Source organism: Neomonachus schauinslandi, chromosome 9, assembly GCF_002201575.2.
Source record: "Neomonachus schauinslandi chromosome 9, ASM220157v2, whole genome shotgun sequence".
NCBI classification, from domain to species: domain Eukaryota; kingdom Metazoa; phylum Chordata; class Mammalia; order Carnivora; family Phocidae; genus Neomonachus; species Neomonachus schauinslandi.
The window spans coordinates 75,943,362-75,962,050 of NC_058411.1; the positions used below are offsets into that span (position 1 = coordinate 75,943,362).

Sequence of the window (18,689 nt, forward strand, 5' to 3'; positions counted from 1 at the left end):
ACAGAGATTTCCCATAATCCCCCTGCATCCACACATGCTCAGCCTCTCCCTTTATCAACGTTCCTCACCAGACGGTTCATTTTTACAACTGATGAACCTATATTGACACATTATAATCACCCAAAGTCCTTTGTTTACTATAGGGTTCATTGTTGGTGTACTTTCTATGGATTTGGATAAATGTATAATGACATATATCCTTCATTATAATATCATACAGAGTATTTTTACTGCCCTAAAAATCTGTGCTCCATCTATTCATCCTCCCCCTCAAAAACCCTGGCAACCACTGATCCTTTTACTATTTCCATAGTTTTGCTTTTCCAGAACATTTACTCATTTTTTTAAAAGATTTATTTATTTGAGAGAGAGACAGCATGAGTGGGAGGGGCAGAGGGAAAGGGAAAGAGAATCTCAAGCCGACTCAGCACTGAGCATGGAACCCAAGGCAGGGCTGGATCCCACAACCCTGAGATCATGACCTGAGCTGAAATCAAGAGTTGGGTGCTTAACTGACTGAGCCACCCAGGTGCCCCAACATTTACTCATTTTTAAACACTAAAATTAGCCCCATTGTTTAGAGTACAGACCACAAGCTGAGCCATGATTTGAGATCAGTTATATCCAGATACCAATTAATTGCCTGCATGACTTTTTTCATTTAAAAAAGTGCCTGGGTGACTCAGTCAGTTGGGCGTCTGCCTTCAGCTCAGGTCATGATCCCAGGACCCTGGGATCGAGCCCCGAGTCAGGCTCCCTGCTCAGCGGGGGAGTCTGCTTCTCCCTCTCTCCCCTGCTCATGCTCTCGCGAGCTCTCAAATAAATAAATAAAATCTTTTAAAAAATATATGACCTAGCCCAAAAAACAAATATTCCAGTTAAAAAAAAGGGCAGAAGACATGAGTAGACATTTTCCCAAAGAAGACATACAGATAGCTAATAGACACATGAAAGGATGCTCAATGTCACTCATCAACAGCGAAATAAAAATCAAAACTACAATGAGATACCACCTCACACCTGTCAAAATGACTAAAATTAACAACATAGGAAACAGCAACTGTTGGTGAGGATGAGGAGGAAAAGGAACCCTCTTGCACTGCTGGTGGGAATGCAAACTGGTACAGCCACTCTGGAACAGTATGAAGTGTCCTCAAAAAATTAAAAATAAAACTACCCTCTGGGCGCCTGGGTGGCTCAGTTGGTTAAGCGACTGCCTTCGGCTCAGGTCATGATCCTGGAGTCCCGGGATCGAGTCCCGCATCGGGCTCCCTGCTCAGCGGGGAGTCTCCTTCTCCCTCTGACCCTCTTCCCTCTCGTGCTCTGTCTCTCATTCTCTCTCTCAAATAAATAAATAAAAATCTAAAAAAACAAAAACAAAAACAAAAAACTACCCTCTGATCTATCAATTGCACTACTAGGTATTTACTAGGTATTTTACAAAAATATTGATTCAAAGGAATACATGCACCCCAGTGTTTATAGCAACATTACCAACAATAGCCAAATTATGGAAAGAGCCCAAATGCCCAATGACTGATGAATGGATAAAGTGGAATATAACTCAGCCATAAAAAAAGAATGAAATCTTGACATTTGCAACGACGTGGATGAAGCTAGAGAGTATTATGCTAGGCAAAATAAATCAGCCAGAGAAAGACAAACACCCTATGATTTCACTTATATGTGGAATTTAAGAAACAAAACAAATGAACATGGGAAAAAAGAGAGGCAAACCAAGAAACAGACTCTTAACTATTGAGAACAAACTGATGGTTACTAGAGAGGAGATGGGTGGGATATGGGTTAAATAGGTGATGTGTATTAAGGAGGGCAGTTGTGATGAGCACTGGGTGTTATATGTAAGGGATGAATCATTAAATTCTATGCCTGAAACTATAAAACAAAATGATAAAATCATCTTTCAAGTTAAAAAAATATATATATATATATACGTATATATACATACACCCTAGCCTCATACTTGTTATTCAAAAGTTAATAAGTTGACAATCTTGTTACAATTCAGACAGTTATTTGGACCAGGAAAGAGCAGATGACCAAAAAAAAACAAAACAAAAACACAACCCAAACAAAACAATAAAACATTAATTGTAGTCACAGAATTAAACTGGGAGGAACATTAGGCAGGGTGTAATTAGATGGATCCGTTTCATTTTCATTCTGGGTTTTAAAAGCAAAGAAAGCAAACAGAAATTGGACAGTAGAATAGAACTGAAATCAGGAAGATCAAGCAAAATTCTAAGCAAGACCATTAAAAAAAATGAACCATACTGAAATGTGAGGTAGCTCCTACCTTTATGAAAAATAAGTCAGTGGGTGGCCCAGTGGCTCTTATTTTTCCCCGCATTTCAGCTCATCTGGATCTTTCCCCACAGTTCCTGTCTGTGCGTATTTGTCAGATACTGTTGATCACACCACCCTAGAACGTATCTGGAAAGTAACAAGCAGAGGAGAGTGGTAGAACTGGCCATGTTTTGATTTTTAACGATTTGATATTTTATTAGAGCCCCAAAGCTGGAATCTGGTGGCCATGGCTATCATAAGAATTGTCCTTTTAAAAGGCATCTTCCTCTTAATCTGTTGTCCAGCTCTGAGATGTTCCTGGACAGTTCTTTAGGAAGAAGACTTCTGTTAGCTCATTCTCCTAGAGAGAAGGTTGTTCTTTTTTTTTTTTTTTTTTCTCTTTCCCCCTAGAGGCTTTGATAGGTTCTGTTGAAGTCCGTACACTGGGGTTTTCTAATTTTTTTAGACTGAGCTCTTTTTGTCCAAATGAAAACACACATGAAACCCCCATATACAAAACAAAAAAATGAAGCTTTTCTAGATGAAGCAGAGTTTGCAGATGTTGGGATCTAGAGGATCCCCTAAATCTTCCTCCTCTCGCTGAGGCATCTTTGCTGAATGTTAAGGCTTTTTGGAAGACAGTTTGAAAACACTGCTCTGAAGTATTGGTCTTCCCATAGTGAAAGGAGTATAAAACAGCCCACCTCCTGGATTTCTCACTTAGCTCTTGATTGGCTGGTGTGCTCAAGTCCTATGGCCGTAAATGAAAGCACTTCTCTTATTATAAACTGTATGATGATTTCAGTATTTTCTGCCTTGCGTACTATGAACCAATGAAATGCTGGATGTCAAAAGAATAAAGACATTGTCCTCCTGCAGTCTCATCGATGGCTGGGTCCTGACTTGGTTTGATTTAGCTGTGGGCATACAAAGCAGCCTGTAGAAAGCCCAAAGTATACCCAGTTTTAAACTCTCCCAGAAAATGAGTTTGCGATAGTGGGGAACCCAAGCCTGTGAATGGAAAGGCATGTCACTCTTTGTATTGCACTTAGCTGCCTTGTGAGCCCAGATCTCTGATGGGTGAAAAAAAAAAAAGTATGATTTTGTAGATTATCCATCTCTTTTCAGTGATAGAAGGGAATGATGTTCTGTAACACTTTTACATTCTAAGCAGAAGCAGACTTCCCTCCCCAGATAGTTCTAATATGAAACCAAGGTTGCAGATCACATCCATAGAGTAAGGACGAAGCAGGAACCTCAGAAGACATGGGTCCCAGTCCCATCTCATAGTTGCATCTTTCCTCAGTAGTTTTTGGCAGCATTTGAAATTTACCAGGACCCTCAATAACTCTTTGGAGATTCATTATAATAAGAAAGAAAGAAAAAAGATAAGGGTTTTAATAGTCAATTTTACTGAGGCATTTATGAATTAAGAATAGTTATTTTCTTTCTCTAACTTCTTTGTCTGATTTTTTTCCCCTATATTTCAGATTTTTTTTTTTTTTTTTTTTTTTGGGGGGGGGGCCCCGGAACTTTGAGATCAAGTCTAGGTATTTGCCTGTGGGTAATCATGAGGTACTAGGTGTGATTTTCTAGAGTAAATATTTAGACCAGAAACAAAAGTAGAACCAACACATAGGCCAGAACCAAAAACCAGTCCATACACAATGGAGCTAAGAGGGAGATTGAGCATGTAGGTGGTAGCAACTATCTAACCAGTTCTCTTTAACTAAAGCAGAAAGCGTCTCTCTTAGCTCCTAAGTGAGAGACGCAAATTCCAGACTCAGAGAAAGTTGTATTAACCTCTCTGAGCCTCAGTCTTCTTTTGGAGGATGTCATGTGGATACTTTTAGGAATCCTGGAATGTATACATAAGTTGACATGTATAAATTTTAGCACATTTGGGTGGCCTTGAACGCCCTTTCTTTTTGCTTGTTCAGGACTCTATCAGCTCATCAGTAACTAGAACTAGATTTGTCAACGTTTTTACTCCACCCCCCCCAAAGCATAAACATAAAAGCTAATTATTCTACAACTCTGGGTATTTACTAAACATTTAGACTTGTTAAGGTGGGCCAATCATTTGTCATGTAGATATTTGCTAACTGACTTGTGCATGGCACAGGGCTTGATGTCGGAACAAGGAGGAGACCCAGATATGCACAAAGCATGACCATTGTCCTCAAGTGTTTCCCGTGGTTTAAGGGAAATCAGACACCTATACAGCCCTAAGATGAAAAGTCCTTAAGTGCCTGAAGAGAGACGCAAAGTGCTCTTTCACTTGAGAAAAGAGCAATTACTTCTGGCTAAGAGAGATGAAGGAAGCTTTCATGACTGTGGCACTTAAGCAGAGAGCAGAAGAATGGGAAGAATTTGAACTCATGGAAATGAGTAAGAAAGTCATTGAGGGACCAGTAAGAGCAACAGGCCAAGGCGAGAAAAGCTTGCTGCAAGGAGCAGCGAGTAGTTTGCCTGGGACCGGAAGCCCATGAGGGAGGGGAAGGAAAGGGTATTTGAAAGGTAATCCTATACAGTACGTTCTACACCGTTCACAGCAGTGGTGTTAAGCAGGTGTGGTATTATTCCTGCTTTTAACAGAGTTGAGGCTCAGAGGGTTAAGTGATTTGTCCAAGGAAAATATAAAACCAGATCTGTGTCTGAAAACATAAGATAGACAAGGAAACTTAGTTTAGAACAGGGGGAACTTTGATTGCCAGGGTAGGGAATTTGAATCCTATACCGTAGTTCAGGGGTTAGCACACCATGGCCTATGGGCCAAATTTGGCGCACTACCAGTTTTTGTAAGTAAGGTTTGTGAGAACACAGCATTGCACTGCTGTTCATCCGTCTATTTTTTTATGGTTCCTTCCACACTACAACAGCAGAGCTGAGTAGTCACAGAGATCATATAGCCCAAAACGGGAGAGGGAATGGGGGGATGGGCAAAATGGGTGAAGGGGAGGGGGAGATACAGGCTTCCAGTTATGAAGTGAATAGGTCACAGCAATAAAAGGCACAACATAAGGAATAGAGTCAATGCTTCATGATAGCGTCCTGTGGTGACACATGGTAGCTACACTTGTGGGCAGCACAGTGTAATTTATAGAGATGTTGGAACACTGTGTTGTACACCTGAAATTCATGTAGCATAATAAAAATAATAATAAATAATAATAAAATAATAAAAATGCTTAGAAAAAAACTATAGAAAATCAGTATTAATTCCCATTCACAATCTTTCAGCTATTGTAAAAGGATCTTAACTGCTCTGCATTATTTTCCATTTTATAGATCAGCCTTAAAACTGGATGGCCTCTACTTTTAAGGCAATATACCCTTAAAATCAACAATTTGATAATATTTATAGATCTTAAATGTAGAGCCTGTATAGCCCAAATGATCTATATTGGAATTGTCTGGGATATAGCTGCAATTCAGATATTAAAGAAAAATAAAGTAACTTGTCTTACCAAAAAAAAAAAAAAAAAACAAAACCACAAAAAAACTAAAAATATTTACTATCTGGCACATTGCAGAAACCCTTTGCTAACCCCGGCTCTAGTTGATTGAGAATCACTGAAAGTTTTCTAGAAGGGAAATGGCATTCTCAGGGTCATGCATTACTGATTGAGACCCCACTCCTCAGTGAGATGGAGGGAAGGAACTAGATCAATTAGAAGACTATTTCAGTAGTCTGAGCTCTCATCCCTTCACTCCCAGACTGTCACACTAGCCTTCCAGCAAGTCTCCCAGCCAAAACTTTGAAGCTTCGAGAGTTCAGGCAGGCAGCAATGATGAGTGGAGTGCCCTGGGTGTGAGAAAGCCATCTGTGCAGACAAGCTGATCGATGGCCCCGCCTGACCCCCAGGACTGCCGGACGCCGGGGAGTGACAGGAGGTGCCACAAACAGAGGTAGCTGTGTCGAAATGTCACTCGATGTTGCCATACCTTCCAATCGTGTGAGAGAGGTCAGAACGCTGACTTCGTATGCGAAGTCTCTGCGTGTACAAACGTCAGCAGCTGAATTCAAACTTACTTAAGCCTCCTGCGGCTGATTGAAAACTGCATCTAAATTTATTTAAAGCCCTCTGAAGTTGATCACAGTGCAGACCTCTACGTTGCGGTCTCTGCCCACATAATTTCCAAAACACCGATTCGGAGTCCATTTCATAGGCTCCACGGCAGCAGCTCCTGTGGCTCCTTCAGTAAGAATATGACACTGTGCCCACAGGTTTTGGAGACCATCTGAAAGACAGATGGACTGACTCACCAGGTCAAAGCAGTTTTGAAGACCTACCTGTGTGGTCTGTCGTCCCATAGTACATAACATGGCCAGATTTTCGGGATACTGAAGTGCTTATTTCTTATCAGAGGTATGATACAAAAGTGGCTGACAAACACCTTGCCCTCTAAAAGTGATGTGGGCTTTAACGCCAAGGACCTATAGCAAATTTAGTGAGAATTTACTGGTTGGTATCTTGCAGGATCAGTCTTAAGCATTGGCGATGTTCTTTTCAGGTGACATGAAGGGACTTTCTACTTCAGTGGGCCTTAATGGATTTGAATATTTTCCCCTAACCTTTCCTGCTGCCGGAGCTTTTACAGTTTAGAGATTAATCACTTAGTCATGCATTTATTCAGTATTTATTGGTCACTTACTATATGCCAGGCACTGTGCAAAATGCTGAGGAAAGACAGGCAGTGACATCCGACTGGAGCTTTAGAGAAGCTTTAGAGAAGCTCTAATCCAGTGTAAAAGGGCAAGGGGGCGGGGCATGAAAATGATCACAGTGCCGTGAGATGAGTGATCCCTCGAGGGGAGGTACCAACCCTCTCCAACCAAATTTACCTTTCTTTATGTAATAATGTGCCCTGGGGAAAAAAAGGTTGAAAAAATTCCACTTCGTTAATAAAATGACTTTAAATGTCCTAGAAAGTCTTAGGCAGGACCAACTACTTAATATGTGGAGCCCCTTGTTGAAAAACTCAGAATTTCAAGCCAGTGACAGCAGAGCTGTTGGCCCCATGTCACTGCATGGGTTGCAATGCCCGCTAAATCTCATGGGCTCTGCATTTTCAAGAAAATCAAGGGAGCAGTATTTGGGGAAAGTAAAGGATTTTTTCCCCCAGCTTTGTTCTATGGGTTTCCATTCATTTATGGCACGTATATCCATGCCAGGTACCATATCAAGGGCTGGGGGTTCTGCAGTAAAATATAGCTATCATCTCTACCCTCGTGGACCTACAACCTTGCTGAGAGCTTTGCCTGTGATAATTTTCATTATCTGGCCCAATTAGGTCTTGGCATATTAAATATCTTAGAAAAATATTAAACTTTCCAGTGAGCCTAACTTTATATTTTTAAATATATAGTAAATTGAAAATACAGTTTTTGAATGTATTTTTCTATAAGGAACAAATATTTTGGTGATCAGAAAAAGAAAGTTAATGTGAAAAAATATGCTTGCTCAGAAGTTCTATAATATTTGAAATTTAAATTTTATCTGTACTTAATTACCTCCAGGAAGTTTAAAGAAGAGAAATGTGAGGGAACAAATGCAGCCTTTGTCTTGACGTTTTAATACAGGCACACCTTGTTTTATTATAATTTATTTCACCTCACAGACACCGTGTTTTTACAAATCGAGGGCTTGTGACAACCTTGCATCATAATAGCAAGTCTATGGGCGCCATTTTTCCAACAGCATTTGCTCACTTCACGTCTCTGTGTCATATTTTGGTATTTCTCACGTTTTGAACTTTTTCATTTCTATTATATTTGTTATGGTGATCTGTGATCAGTGATCTTTGATGTTACTATTGTAACTGTTCTGGGTGCCACAGACCATGCCCATATTAGATGGTGAACTTAATAAATGTTGTGTGTGTTCTGATTACTCCACCAAACAGCTGTTCCCTCATCTTCCTCTCTCTCCTCAGGCCTCCCTATTCCCTGAGACACAACAATATTGAAATTAGGCTAATTAATAACCCTACAATGGCCTCTAGGTGTTCAAGTGAAAGGAAGAGTCACACACACATCTCTCACTTTAAATCAAAAGCTAGAAATGATTAAGCTTAGCGAAGAAGGCATGTCAAAAGCCAAGATAGGCCAAAAGCTAGGCCTCTTGCACCAAATAGCCAAGCTGTGAATGCAAACGAAAAGCTCTGGTAGGAAATTGAAAATGCTACTGCAGTGAACACATGAATGATAAGAAAGTGAAATAGCCTTATTGCTGATATGGAGAAAGTCTGAGTGGTGTGGACAGAAGATCAAACCAGTCACAACACTCCCTAAGTCAAAGTCTAATCCAGGGCAAGACCCTAACTCTCTTCAATTCTGTGAGGGCTGAAAGAGGCAAGGGATCTACAGAAGAAAAGTTGGAAGCTAGCAGAGGTTGGTTCATGAGGTTTCAGGAAAGAAACCATCTCCATAACATAAAAGGATAAGGCAAAGCAGCAAGTGCTGATGTGGAAGGGATAGCAAGTTATCTAGAAGAGCTAGCTAAGATCATTAATAAAGGTGGCTACACTAAACAACAAATTTTCATTATAGATAAAACAGTCTTCTGTTGGAAAAACATGCCATCTAGGACTTTCATAGCTTGAGAGGGAAAGTCAATGCCTGGCTTCAAAGCTTCAAAGGAGAAACTGACTCTCCTGTTGGGGGCTAATGCCACTGGTGACTTGAAGTTAAAGCCACTGTTCACTTAACATTCTGAAAGCCCTAGGACCTTTAAGATTTATGCTCTATCTACTCCACCTGTACTCTATAAATGGAACAACAAAGCCTGGATAATGGCACATCTGTTTACAACATGGTTTACTGAATATTTTATGCCTGCTGTTGAGAACCTATTGTTCAGAAAAAAGATTCCTTTCAAAATATGACTGCTCATTGACAATGCATCTGGTTACCCACGAACTCTGTTGGAGCTGTACAATGAGATGAATGTTGTTTTCACTCCTGCTAACGCAGTATCCACTCTGCAACCCATGGATCAAGGAGTAATTTTGATTTTCAAGTCTTGTTATTTAAGAAATACATTTCATAAGACTATAGCTGCCATAGATAGTGATTCCTCTGATGGATCTGGGCAAAGTGAGTTGAAAACCTTCTGGAAAGGATTCACCATTCTAGATCCCATTAGGAATATATGTGATTCATGGGAAGAGATCAAAATACCAACATTAACAGGAGTTTGGAAGAAGTTGATTCCAACCTTCATGGATGACTTTGAGGGTTCAAGACTTCAGTGGAGGAGGTGCGCCTGGGTGGCTCAGTCATTAAGCGTCTGCCTTCGGCTCAGGTCATGATCCCAGGGTCCTGGGATCGAGCCCCGCATCGGGCTCCCTGCTCAGTGGGGAGCCTGCTTCTCCCTCTCCCACTCCCCCTGCTTGTGTTCCCTCTCTCGCTGTGTCTCTCTTTGTCAAATAAATAAAATCTTAAAAAAAAAAAAAAAGACTTCAGTGGAGGAAATAAGTGCAGATGTGGTAGAAAAAGCAAGAGAACAAGAATTAGAAGTGGAGCCTGAAGATGTCACTGAATTGCTGCAATCTTATGATAAAGTTTTAATAGATGAGGAGTTGCTTCTTCCTGATGAGCAAAGAAAGTGTTTTTTGAGATGGAATCTACTTTTGGAGAAAATTATGTGAAGATTGGTGAAATGACAACTAAGGATTTAGAAAATTACATAACATTAGTTGATAAAGCAGCAGCAGGGTTTGGGAGGATTGACTTCAATTTTGGAAGAAATTCTACTGTGGGTAAAATGCTATCAAATGTAAAATGCTATCTCATGCTGCTGAGAAACTATTCGTGAAAGGAAGAGTCAACTGATTTGCCAAGCTTTACTGTTGTCTTATTTTAAGAAATTGACACAGCCATCCCAACCCTCAGTGGCCGTCAACATCAAGGCAACACCCTCCACCAGCACAAAGATTCCAACTCTCTGAAAGCTCAGATAATGGTTAGCATGTTTTAGCAATAATGTATTTTTTAATTAAGGTATGTACATTTTTTAGACATAATGTTATCACTCAATAGGCTACAGTATAGTGTAAATATAACTTTTATATGCACTGTGAAACCAAAAAATTGATTTGACTCTATTGCAATATTGGCTTTATTGCAGCGGTCTGGAACTAAACCCACAATATCTCCAAGGTATGCCTGTAGCTTCTCTTATTTTATTTGGTTGAGAAATTTTTGCCATACCTACACCAAAGTTCAGCTCCTAGATATGGCTTTTAATTTTTTTATTTTTTAAAAAGAGAGAGAGAGCACAAGAAGGGAGAGTGGCAGGCAGAGGGAGAAGCAGGCTCCCCGCTGAGCAAGGAGCCCAATGTACGACTAGATCCCAGGACCCTGGGATCATGACCTGAGCCGAAGGCAGACACTTAACTGACTGAGCCATCCAGGCATCCCTAGATACGACTTTTAGAATCTGTGTTCAGATCTGAAAAGTTAAAATGAATTCTTTGGTTTGCTTTCAGGATACATCTTAATGATATTCCTGCAAGATAGTACTTTGCTAATAGTGCCACTTACTTTATTTGTAGTCAGAAACTCTTGTCATGCATTCTAAAGAAATTCCTTTACCTCTGTGATGGAAGATTCCATAACGGTTATCCCTTATTGACCACTTGCTATATACCTGGTATACTAACTGTTTTGCATATATTAATTCATTTAATCTTCACAGTAATACCATGTGGTTGACATTAACCTGCATTTTATAGATAAGGAAACTGAAATTTAGAAATGTCGATTAAGTTGCTCCAAGTCTTCTAATAACTGGCGAGAGGTAGAATCAAGTCTCGCCAATGCCGAAGTTCAGTGCCACCAAGCTGTGCCTTCTTCCCACCCCGTTGTGACTTCTAAGAGCGCCCTGTGAGAGGGAGATGAATAAAATGGAAGGAGAATGTTTGGAGAAGAGCAGGGTGGAGTCACTGGGATCAGAGTTGTCCTGGCAAGTCTGGGGTGTGTATGTGACTGCCTGTAGTCTTCAGAGCCATCACTGACCAGTAGCAAAATGTTTGCTGTGGGGACAAGACTTTAGGTTGGCTCCCCTCCCCTCTGCCTCCGCACCCCCAACCACTGGCATCACTCTGACCTGCTGAGAACATGGAGAGTGGCTCCAGGGCTGCCGAGGGATGTGGGAATTGGGGAAAGGCAGTGCTGAGCAGGAGCATGGTCCAAGACCAACTTCGAAACAGGAGACCAGAATCCTCAGGGGGAAAGGAACCGCTAAAGCAAAAGATGACCCCCACCAAAAGCTCCCTAAAAGTAAGGAGGCCTGGGGGGCAATAGTAACTCCAAACCATTTCATTGGAATTGGGATTAAACAGTCACTGTGATAAAATGTGCTCTTTGAAAACACATCTTGCTAGAGAGAAGCCAAGAAGAGGCAATTCTACAAACTGACCTCATCTACAGCACCATTATCTTGGTTTGCAAGTCCCTTAATAGTCAGAGGGTCAGATGTAGTCTGACCTGGATTTGATCCTTTGGGTGCATTCTCTTCTTGTATGGGTATAGTCATAGTGATTGCTGCAAATGGAAACGTTTAGAAACATTCAGTGGTGTATCCTCTCAGACCTATGTCAGTGTTGAGAAGCGCCCATTCTCCAGGCAGCTCTGAAGATGTATTTCTTAGGTTATATAAATCATTACTCATCTTGTCTCATTTTTATTTCGTTCCTGATACACCAGTCAGCACGTTGAATTCATTGTAACTTACTTGTGCATGTGGGCAGGGAGATTAGATTACTAAACATGGATTTTAAGTAAATTGTGTAAAATTAGCTAAGTGAAGAAATAAGGCACTCAGCTACTTCTTTGATATTAAGCAAGTATGTGATTGATATTGAGCCAAAGATTTTCATTTGAGACCCTGAAGCAAAAGCATGTTCATTTTTTTAAATGTCTAGGTTGCTAGATCTTTATTTAATATCTAAAAAGTATTTTTGAAAAAAAAATTGAAAATAAAGAAGCATACAAAGGATAATATAACACATCCATATTCCCACCACTTAGAATTAACTGTTAACATTTTGCTACATATTCAATATTTTATAATAAAAAAACAAAATATTATAGATAAAAGTGAAATTCTATTTGACCCAATGCCATCTCTTCTTCCATTTTTTCTAGTGATAAGCTCTATCACAAAACTAGTGAGTATCTTTCCAGTCTCTATATAAATATAGGTAGGCGTTTGTATGTGTGTTTATACACACATGCACGCATCCATGAACAATACTGTTTTGTGAATACTGTTTGTATATGTACCACATACACAGTAACAACAGTAGGAAACCTATAGTGAGTGATTACACTGTGCCGGGAGCTGCAGTAGAGATAGTCTCAGTCCTTTCAATGACTATGGAGCAGCACTATTATTATTAGAGGTTACTTGCCCGGGGTCACACAGCCTGGCCAAGAATTAATCCCACCATCAGGCTCTGGAGCCCGAGCTCTTGACCATCATGCTAGATGGCCTCCTCAATATATCACTCTACAGAATTCTTCACTCTCTCAGTACCATGTTTCTGATATCTGTAATTGTTGAGTTTGTAAATCTAGTTCATTCCTTTTCACAGTTATACCATATTCCACTAAATGAGCATAGTATATAAGCAGCATTGTAAGGTGGTTAGGACCTATAAAATAGCAATATCGAAAATTTCCATCTCACCAGGCCAGGTGAGAATTAAATGGTTGAATTCAAATAAAGCAGATAGAACGGTACCTGGCACTGAGTAAGCACCCAATAAATGTTAGCTGGTATTATTTGCTGTTATCATCTATCTGTTATTCTAAGGATCATAATCATTAGGTTGTTTCCAATTTGTCATTATTGCATACATTGCCCCAGAGAAAGCCCTGTGTCTACATATGTAGGTTTCTTCTTGTTCTCTCCCTAGAAGGAACTGATGGCTCATAGGGTGTGCATGTTCTCAGTTTCACCTGATATTGCCAAAGCCAGCTCTGCCAATCTACGCTCCTCCCTAATGAACTGTTTGGCGCTTCCCATTTCCCCATGTCCTCAATGAGAGTTGATATTGTGTAACTATTGGATGTGCAAATATGATGCTATAATTCATATACTGTGAAGTTTGCCCGTTTAAAGTGTGCAGTTTGGTGGTTTTTAGTATATTCACCAGGATGTGCCACGATCACCACAACCTAATTCTAGGAGAAACCCCTTTACCCATTAGCAGTCAGTCCCCCCTGTCCCCCACCCCAACCTCTGGTTTGTCATCCAGTTTCAGTCTCTATAGATTTGCCTATTCTCAACATTTCCTATAAATGCAATCATATGGTATGTAGATTTTCGAGGCTCTTCCATGCTGTGGCGTGTATCAGCACTTCATTCTTTTTCGTGGCCCAGTAATATTCCACTGTGTGGATAAACCACATTTTGTTTATCCATTTCTGTTGTTTCTTCTCTTGGCAATTATGAATAATGTTGCTATAAACATTCATATGAAAATTTCTGTATGAACATATATTTTCATTTTCTTGGATATGCCTATATATTTATATACCTAGCCATGGAATTGCTGGGTCATATGGTAACTATGCTTAACATTTTGAAACACTGCCAAAGTGACTACACCATTTTATAATCCCCTCAGCAATGTATGAGGGCTCCAACTTCATCCACCTCTGTACCTACTTGTTACCATCTTTCTTTTTAATTCCAGCCATCCTATGCAGTGTTATCTTGTGGCTTTGATTAGTATTGCCCTGATGACTAATGATGTTGAGCATCTTTTCATAGGCTTATTAGCCTTCTGTATGTCATCTTTGGTCTGTTTTTTCACTGGGCAGTTTGTCTTTTTATTGGAGTTATGAGAGTTCTTCATATATTCTGAATACAAGTCCCATATTGGATATATGATTTACAAAGATTGTCTCCCATCTTGTGGGTTGCCTTTTTACTTTATTGACATGAATCGGTATATTTTAATATTTGTAGTTTTCATATGTTTCTTCAAAACTGTCAAAATTTTCAAAATTGTCTCTGTATTATCTACTGAGTGGATCACAAGCCAGAGAGCCTTGAAGTGTTCACTGAGAGTAAAGTGAGTGCACCTAGCATTCCATAGATCCGAAGAAGCTCCTGCATTGGTCACCTGAGGTCATCTAGGTGAGACCCGCAGCCAGTGAAGGAAATTCAGTTTTGATAATCTAGAAAACATGCCTTCACATCTGATTAGAGTTCAAATTTGATCATTTAAAGGCATTGAGAACCCATTCTTTATTTCCAAACTGTCAGTTGGTTAATTCAAAAGCATTTGGATACTGTTTAACCTGGCCTCTTACTCTCTCTCTCTCCCTCCCTCTCTCTCTCTCTCTCTCTCTCTCTCTCTCTCTCTCCCTCTCCCTCCTGCCCCTCTCCCCTCCCCACTCCCTGTTTCGATTTCAGATTGAAAATGGCTCAGGAATCAGTCAGCAAGCTGACATCAGAGAAGAAAGTGGAGACAAAGAAAATCAATCCCACGGCTAGTCTGGTGAGACGCATGTTTCAACATAACCTCAAGATTTTTCATTATAACTGAGGTGCATCTGGGAGTGTGTCTGAATTTAAAGGATAAAACTCAGAGGAATGAGTAGTATCCAGATTCTCAGTTCCCATCCCAGAGTAGCCTAGGTAAGAAGGGAGTGAGGAACAAAACACGACTTACTGTGTTCTCCCAGCAAACCCAACACAGATCATTTCCTGATCAAGCAAATTTAGTCACTTGCCATCTCACACCCTTCCACACCCCAGGCCAGCATCCCCTTATGTCAAAGCACATTTCTCCTGAAATAGTTGAGCATTTAAGAAAGGGGTAGAGATTATACTCTTTAGATAATTGGGAAAACCGAGATGCAGAAAGATACAGCCTACCTAGGATCACTTTGCAGATGAGTAACAGAGACCAGCCCAGACTCTTGATCCCCTGACGTCTCTCCAGGAGCTAGAAACTTGGAAGCTAGTCGGTCTTCCCAGCTGTGGGAAGTCCATAGTACCATTCGGGAAGGTTCACAATGAAGCTCTACCTATACGTTAGAGACAGTAGTCGGAATAGCTAAATGGTTAGGAACCCAAAGTGTTGGGGTTCAAATCCCAGCTTAACCACTTACTAGTTGTAAAACCTTCATGAAATTACTTTGCTTATTTTGGGAAAAGAGAGAAATAATACTACCTTTGCTTTAGGATGATTTTGAGGAAACGGAAAGACATAGAAAATGTCTGGCGTATAATAAGCGCTTAAAAATGTTGGCTGTTTTTCTTGTTATTACAAATTTTGGCAGCATTTGTTGGCACTTCCCTAGAGAACAGCAGTGAGTGGTAAATGGGAGTATTGCTCTCCTCAGTTTGATTTTCAGACCCTACCTCCCCTGTGCCCTGGTATCCCACAGCTACTTATTTTTATCCTTTTGAATTACAAGGACCATTTGCCAGCTCTTTAAACTTTGACCGTCTAAGTGAGGTTTAAGTTGTGAAGTGAGATTTTCTTTTTTCTGCTGATTGGTTAGGGTGTCTCTCATAACAGCCCCATCAGCAGCTAAATGAATGTTGAGTGAGATGTGGAGAAGTCGGGGTCCTATAGCTTGAGCAGGAAAAGCTGCAGTTAGTGCACATAGCTCCTGAATGGACACATCCTCTGTGCCCCTTCAGTGGTGTATTCAGTACATTCATTCACTTGTATGATTTTCGGTAGCAATGGGTTCAACCCTGACTTTTGTCTTCCTCGTTAGTCCTCCTACACCCCTTTCCCCAGCCCCCTTATTTGGGCCTCTATCCTAACTTTTATGGCCAAATCTTATTTCCAGGGATGCAGAATGGATTCAGCCCTGGAGACAAAGGGGAAACAGTGGGTTTATTTACTGTGGCATTATTTATTTATTTATTATTTATTTATTTTAAGATTTTGTTTATTTATTTGACAGAGAGAGACACAGCGAGAGAGGGAACACAAGCAGGGGGAGTGGGAGAGGGAGAAGCAGGCTTCCTGCCGAACAGGGAGCCCGATGCGGGGCTCGATCCCAGGACCCTGGGATCATGACCTGAGCCGAAGGCAGAAGCTTAACGATTGAGCCACCCAGGCGCCCCTACTGTGGCATTTTTTATAGGTGACCTCCACTGTGAGCTAGCTCCCACTTGCAGTCCTCAACTTGATAGGGTTTTTCTTTTATTGTTGTTTATTTGGGTGGGAATTCAGGAAGAGCTCGTAAACTGATTCCTGATTCAAGTTCAGAAGTCAGAGATGGGATCCAAACTCAAGATGGGTGTTTAGAAATCACCAGCTTGAGGGGCGCCTGGGTGGCTCAGTTGTTAAGCATCTGCCTTCGGCTCAGGTCATGATCCCAGGGTCCTGGGATCGAGCCCCACATCGGGCTCCCTGCTTAGCAGGAAGCCTGCTTCTCCCTCTCCCACTCCCCCTGCTTGTGTTCCCTCTCTCGCTGTGTCTCTCTCTGTCAAATAAATAAATAAATAGAATTTTAAAAAAATATTTAGAAATCACCAGCTTGAGTTTACATGTAGGCCACTTTAGTAACTCAGTGCATCACATCTCATAGATCACAAGCAGCTGAGGATCTGTTCACAAGGGGCCTCCCCATGCAAAGGAGTATACCTCTTCCATTTCTTTTTTAAAAGCCTTTTATGTGCTCACTCAAAGAGTGGATACACGCATTCTCCCTATGCTTAATATTTTATTTCTCTAAAGTCCTAGAATGGTGAGGATCCATGCTTCTGTTTTGTATTTTCTTGTCTGTATTTATATCTTGCCAGCAGCCTTTCATGTCCTTCATCTTTAGAAGGCTATCCCTGGGCAGGAAGCTCAGGGAGAGCAGAGCAGAACATCCATGGTAAAATGGGAGTTTCCTCCATGCTACGTGGATGGATTAAATCTGCTCCTCTTCCATTTTGCATAGCCTTTGTTCAGTTCCACCATCTTGACCATATGCAGATGTATTCAGCTTGGAAACAGTGATTTTTTCCTATCTAGACTCCCCAGAAACTATTTCTTAAGCATTCCCTAATTCCATTAGTAGACTGAGCATGGGGGTAGGAGGAATCTTTGAGTAACTGCAAAGTTAGGACCTTTGTCACAGAGGAAGAGAACAGACCAGCCTCGCATGGTAAAGGTCAGTCTTTTAGATGGATATCATTGATTGATTAGCTGGTTATTCATTGTTTTTGGAAAGTAAGGGGAATAGGTTGGGAGGAGCAGGTAACAGGATTTCAGGAAAGAAGGATAGAATTACTCTCATTTCTACGGCATTGAGTACAACTCTATTCATCATTCTAGGCCAAAACTTTGAGAAATTTATCAAAGTTTGAGAAAGATGAAAATTAAGAACAAAGAATGATAATAAACTCCTATTTTTTCCTCAAACAACAGAAAGAAAGACTGCGTCAGAAGGAAGCCAGCGTGACCACTAACTAACACAGAGTCATGTGAGAATGACAGCAGCAAGATGCATTTTCTTGCATCGTCTTTTGCAACACTAGTGCTGCAGGAAGTACTTGAAAGCTACGTCACCAAATGTTGGTTTTGCTCATCTCTTTCTGAGGTCATTGCAGTAAGCACCTCGTGCCTTCTTAAGGGAGTCCCTTGTTAAGCCACAGGAACAATGAAAAATTGTTTAAGGGAACATTGTAGGGATATTTGATTATTGTTTCTTATAGAGGTCCAAAGTCATGCCATTACAACACCAGAAGAAATACCAGGATTTTCCAAATGTTTTTAAAAGTGGAGATTTCAAGCTTTCTAATCCAAGCTTGATATATATAAACTTGTGACAGAAAAAGAGAAGGATCTTTTATGACAATTGCCTTAAGAGGATTCGAGCCTTGATCTTTCCACACTGCTGGTGTGACTATTGATCTTAATTTTGATCCTGTTGTGGCAAGATCCTACAGTATTTTTCTCACCAAAAATGTTGAAACTTACCAAAATTATTTTTTAAGACATCCGAGACTATGGATTTTCCAGAGGAGAGAAATGGTTATTTTGTTGTTGTTGTTGTTGTTCATATAATGGAAAGGACAGAAAATGGAATTATACATGGGTAGAGAGGGAGTTAAATAGCCATGAACTTCACCCTGGAGAAGAAATTACTGTACGGGGAGTTGACATCAGCTGTTAAGCAAGACCCATTCTTTTGTTTTTATGTGAGTTCACTGTGGTTTCCTTGTCCAGCAGAAATTCTCTACCCTTATTCTTGAAAGAAACAGTGATACCCAAGCCAACACAGGCTTGGAGGTCAAAGTACCTACTTGGGCAAGTGGCCCAGTCCCAGCACATTTCACATTTCAGAATGTTCGTGAATGGGTAAGGCCATGTTGGCATTCAGCTGAGCTCTGCATCATGTTCTG

The 18,689-nt window shown here is 40.6% G+C and overlaps 1 protein-coding gene across 2 annotated transcripts in view; it reads left to right on the forward strand.

Annotated features, from left to right (window-relative positions):
- The window catches only part of FMN1 (formin 1), a 385,670-nt gene extending 367,913 nt beyond the window's left edge, over positions 1 to 17,757 (forward strand). For both annotated transcript variants that reach the window (XM_021695357.2, XM_021695358.1), the window contains 2 exons: positions 14,745 to 14,829; positions 17,713 to 17,757. In XM_021695357.2, coding sequence (XP_021551032.2) covers positions 14,745 to 14,829; positions 17,713 to 17,757 — 130 coding nt within the window. The remainder of the gene's footprint in view (positions 1 to 14,744; positions 14,830 to 17,712) is intronic.
- The last annotated feature ends 932 nt before the right edge of the window (positions 17,758 to 18,689 follow it).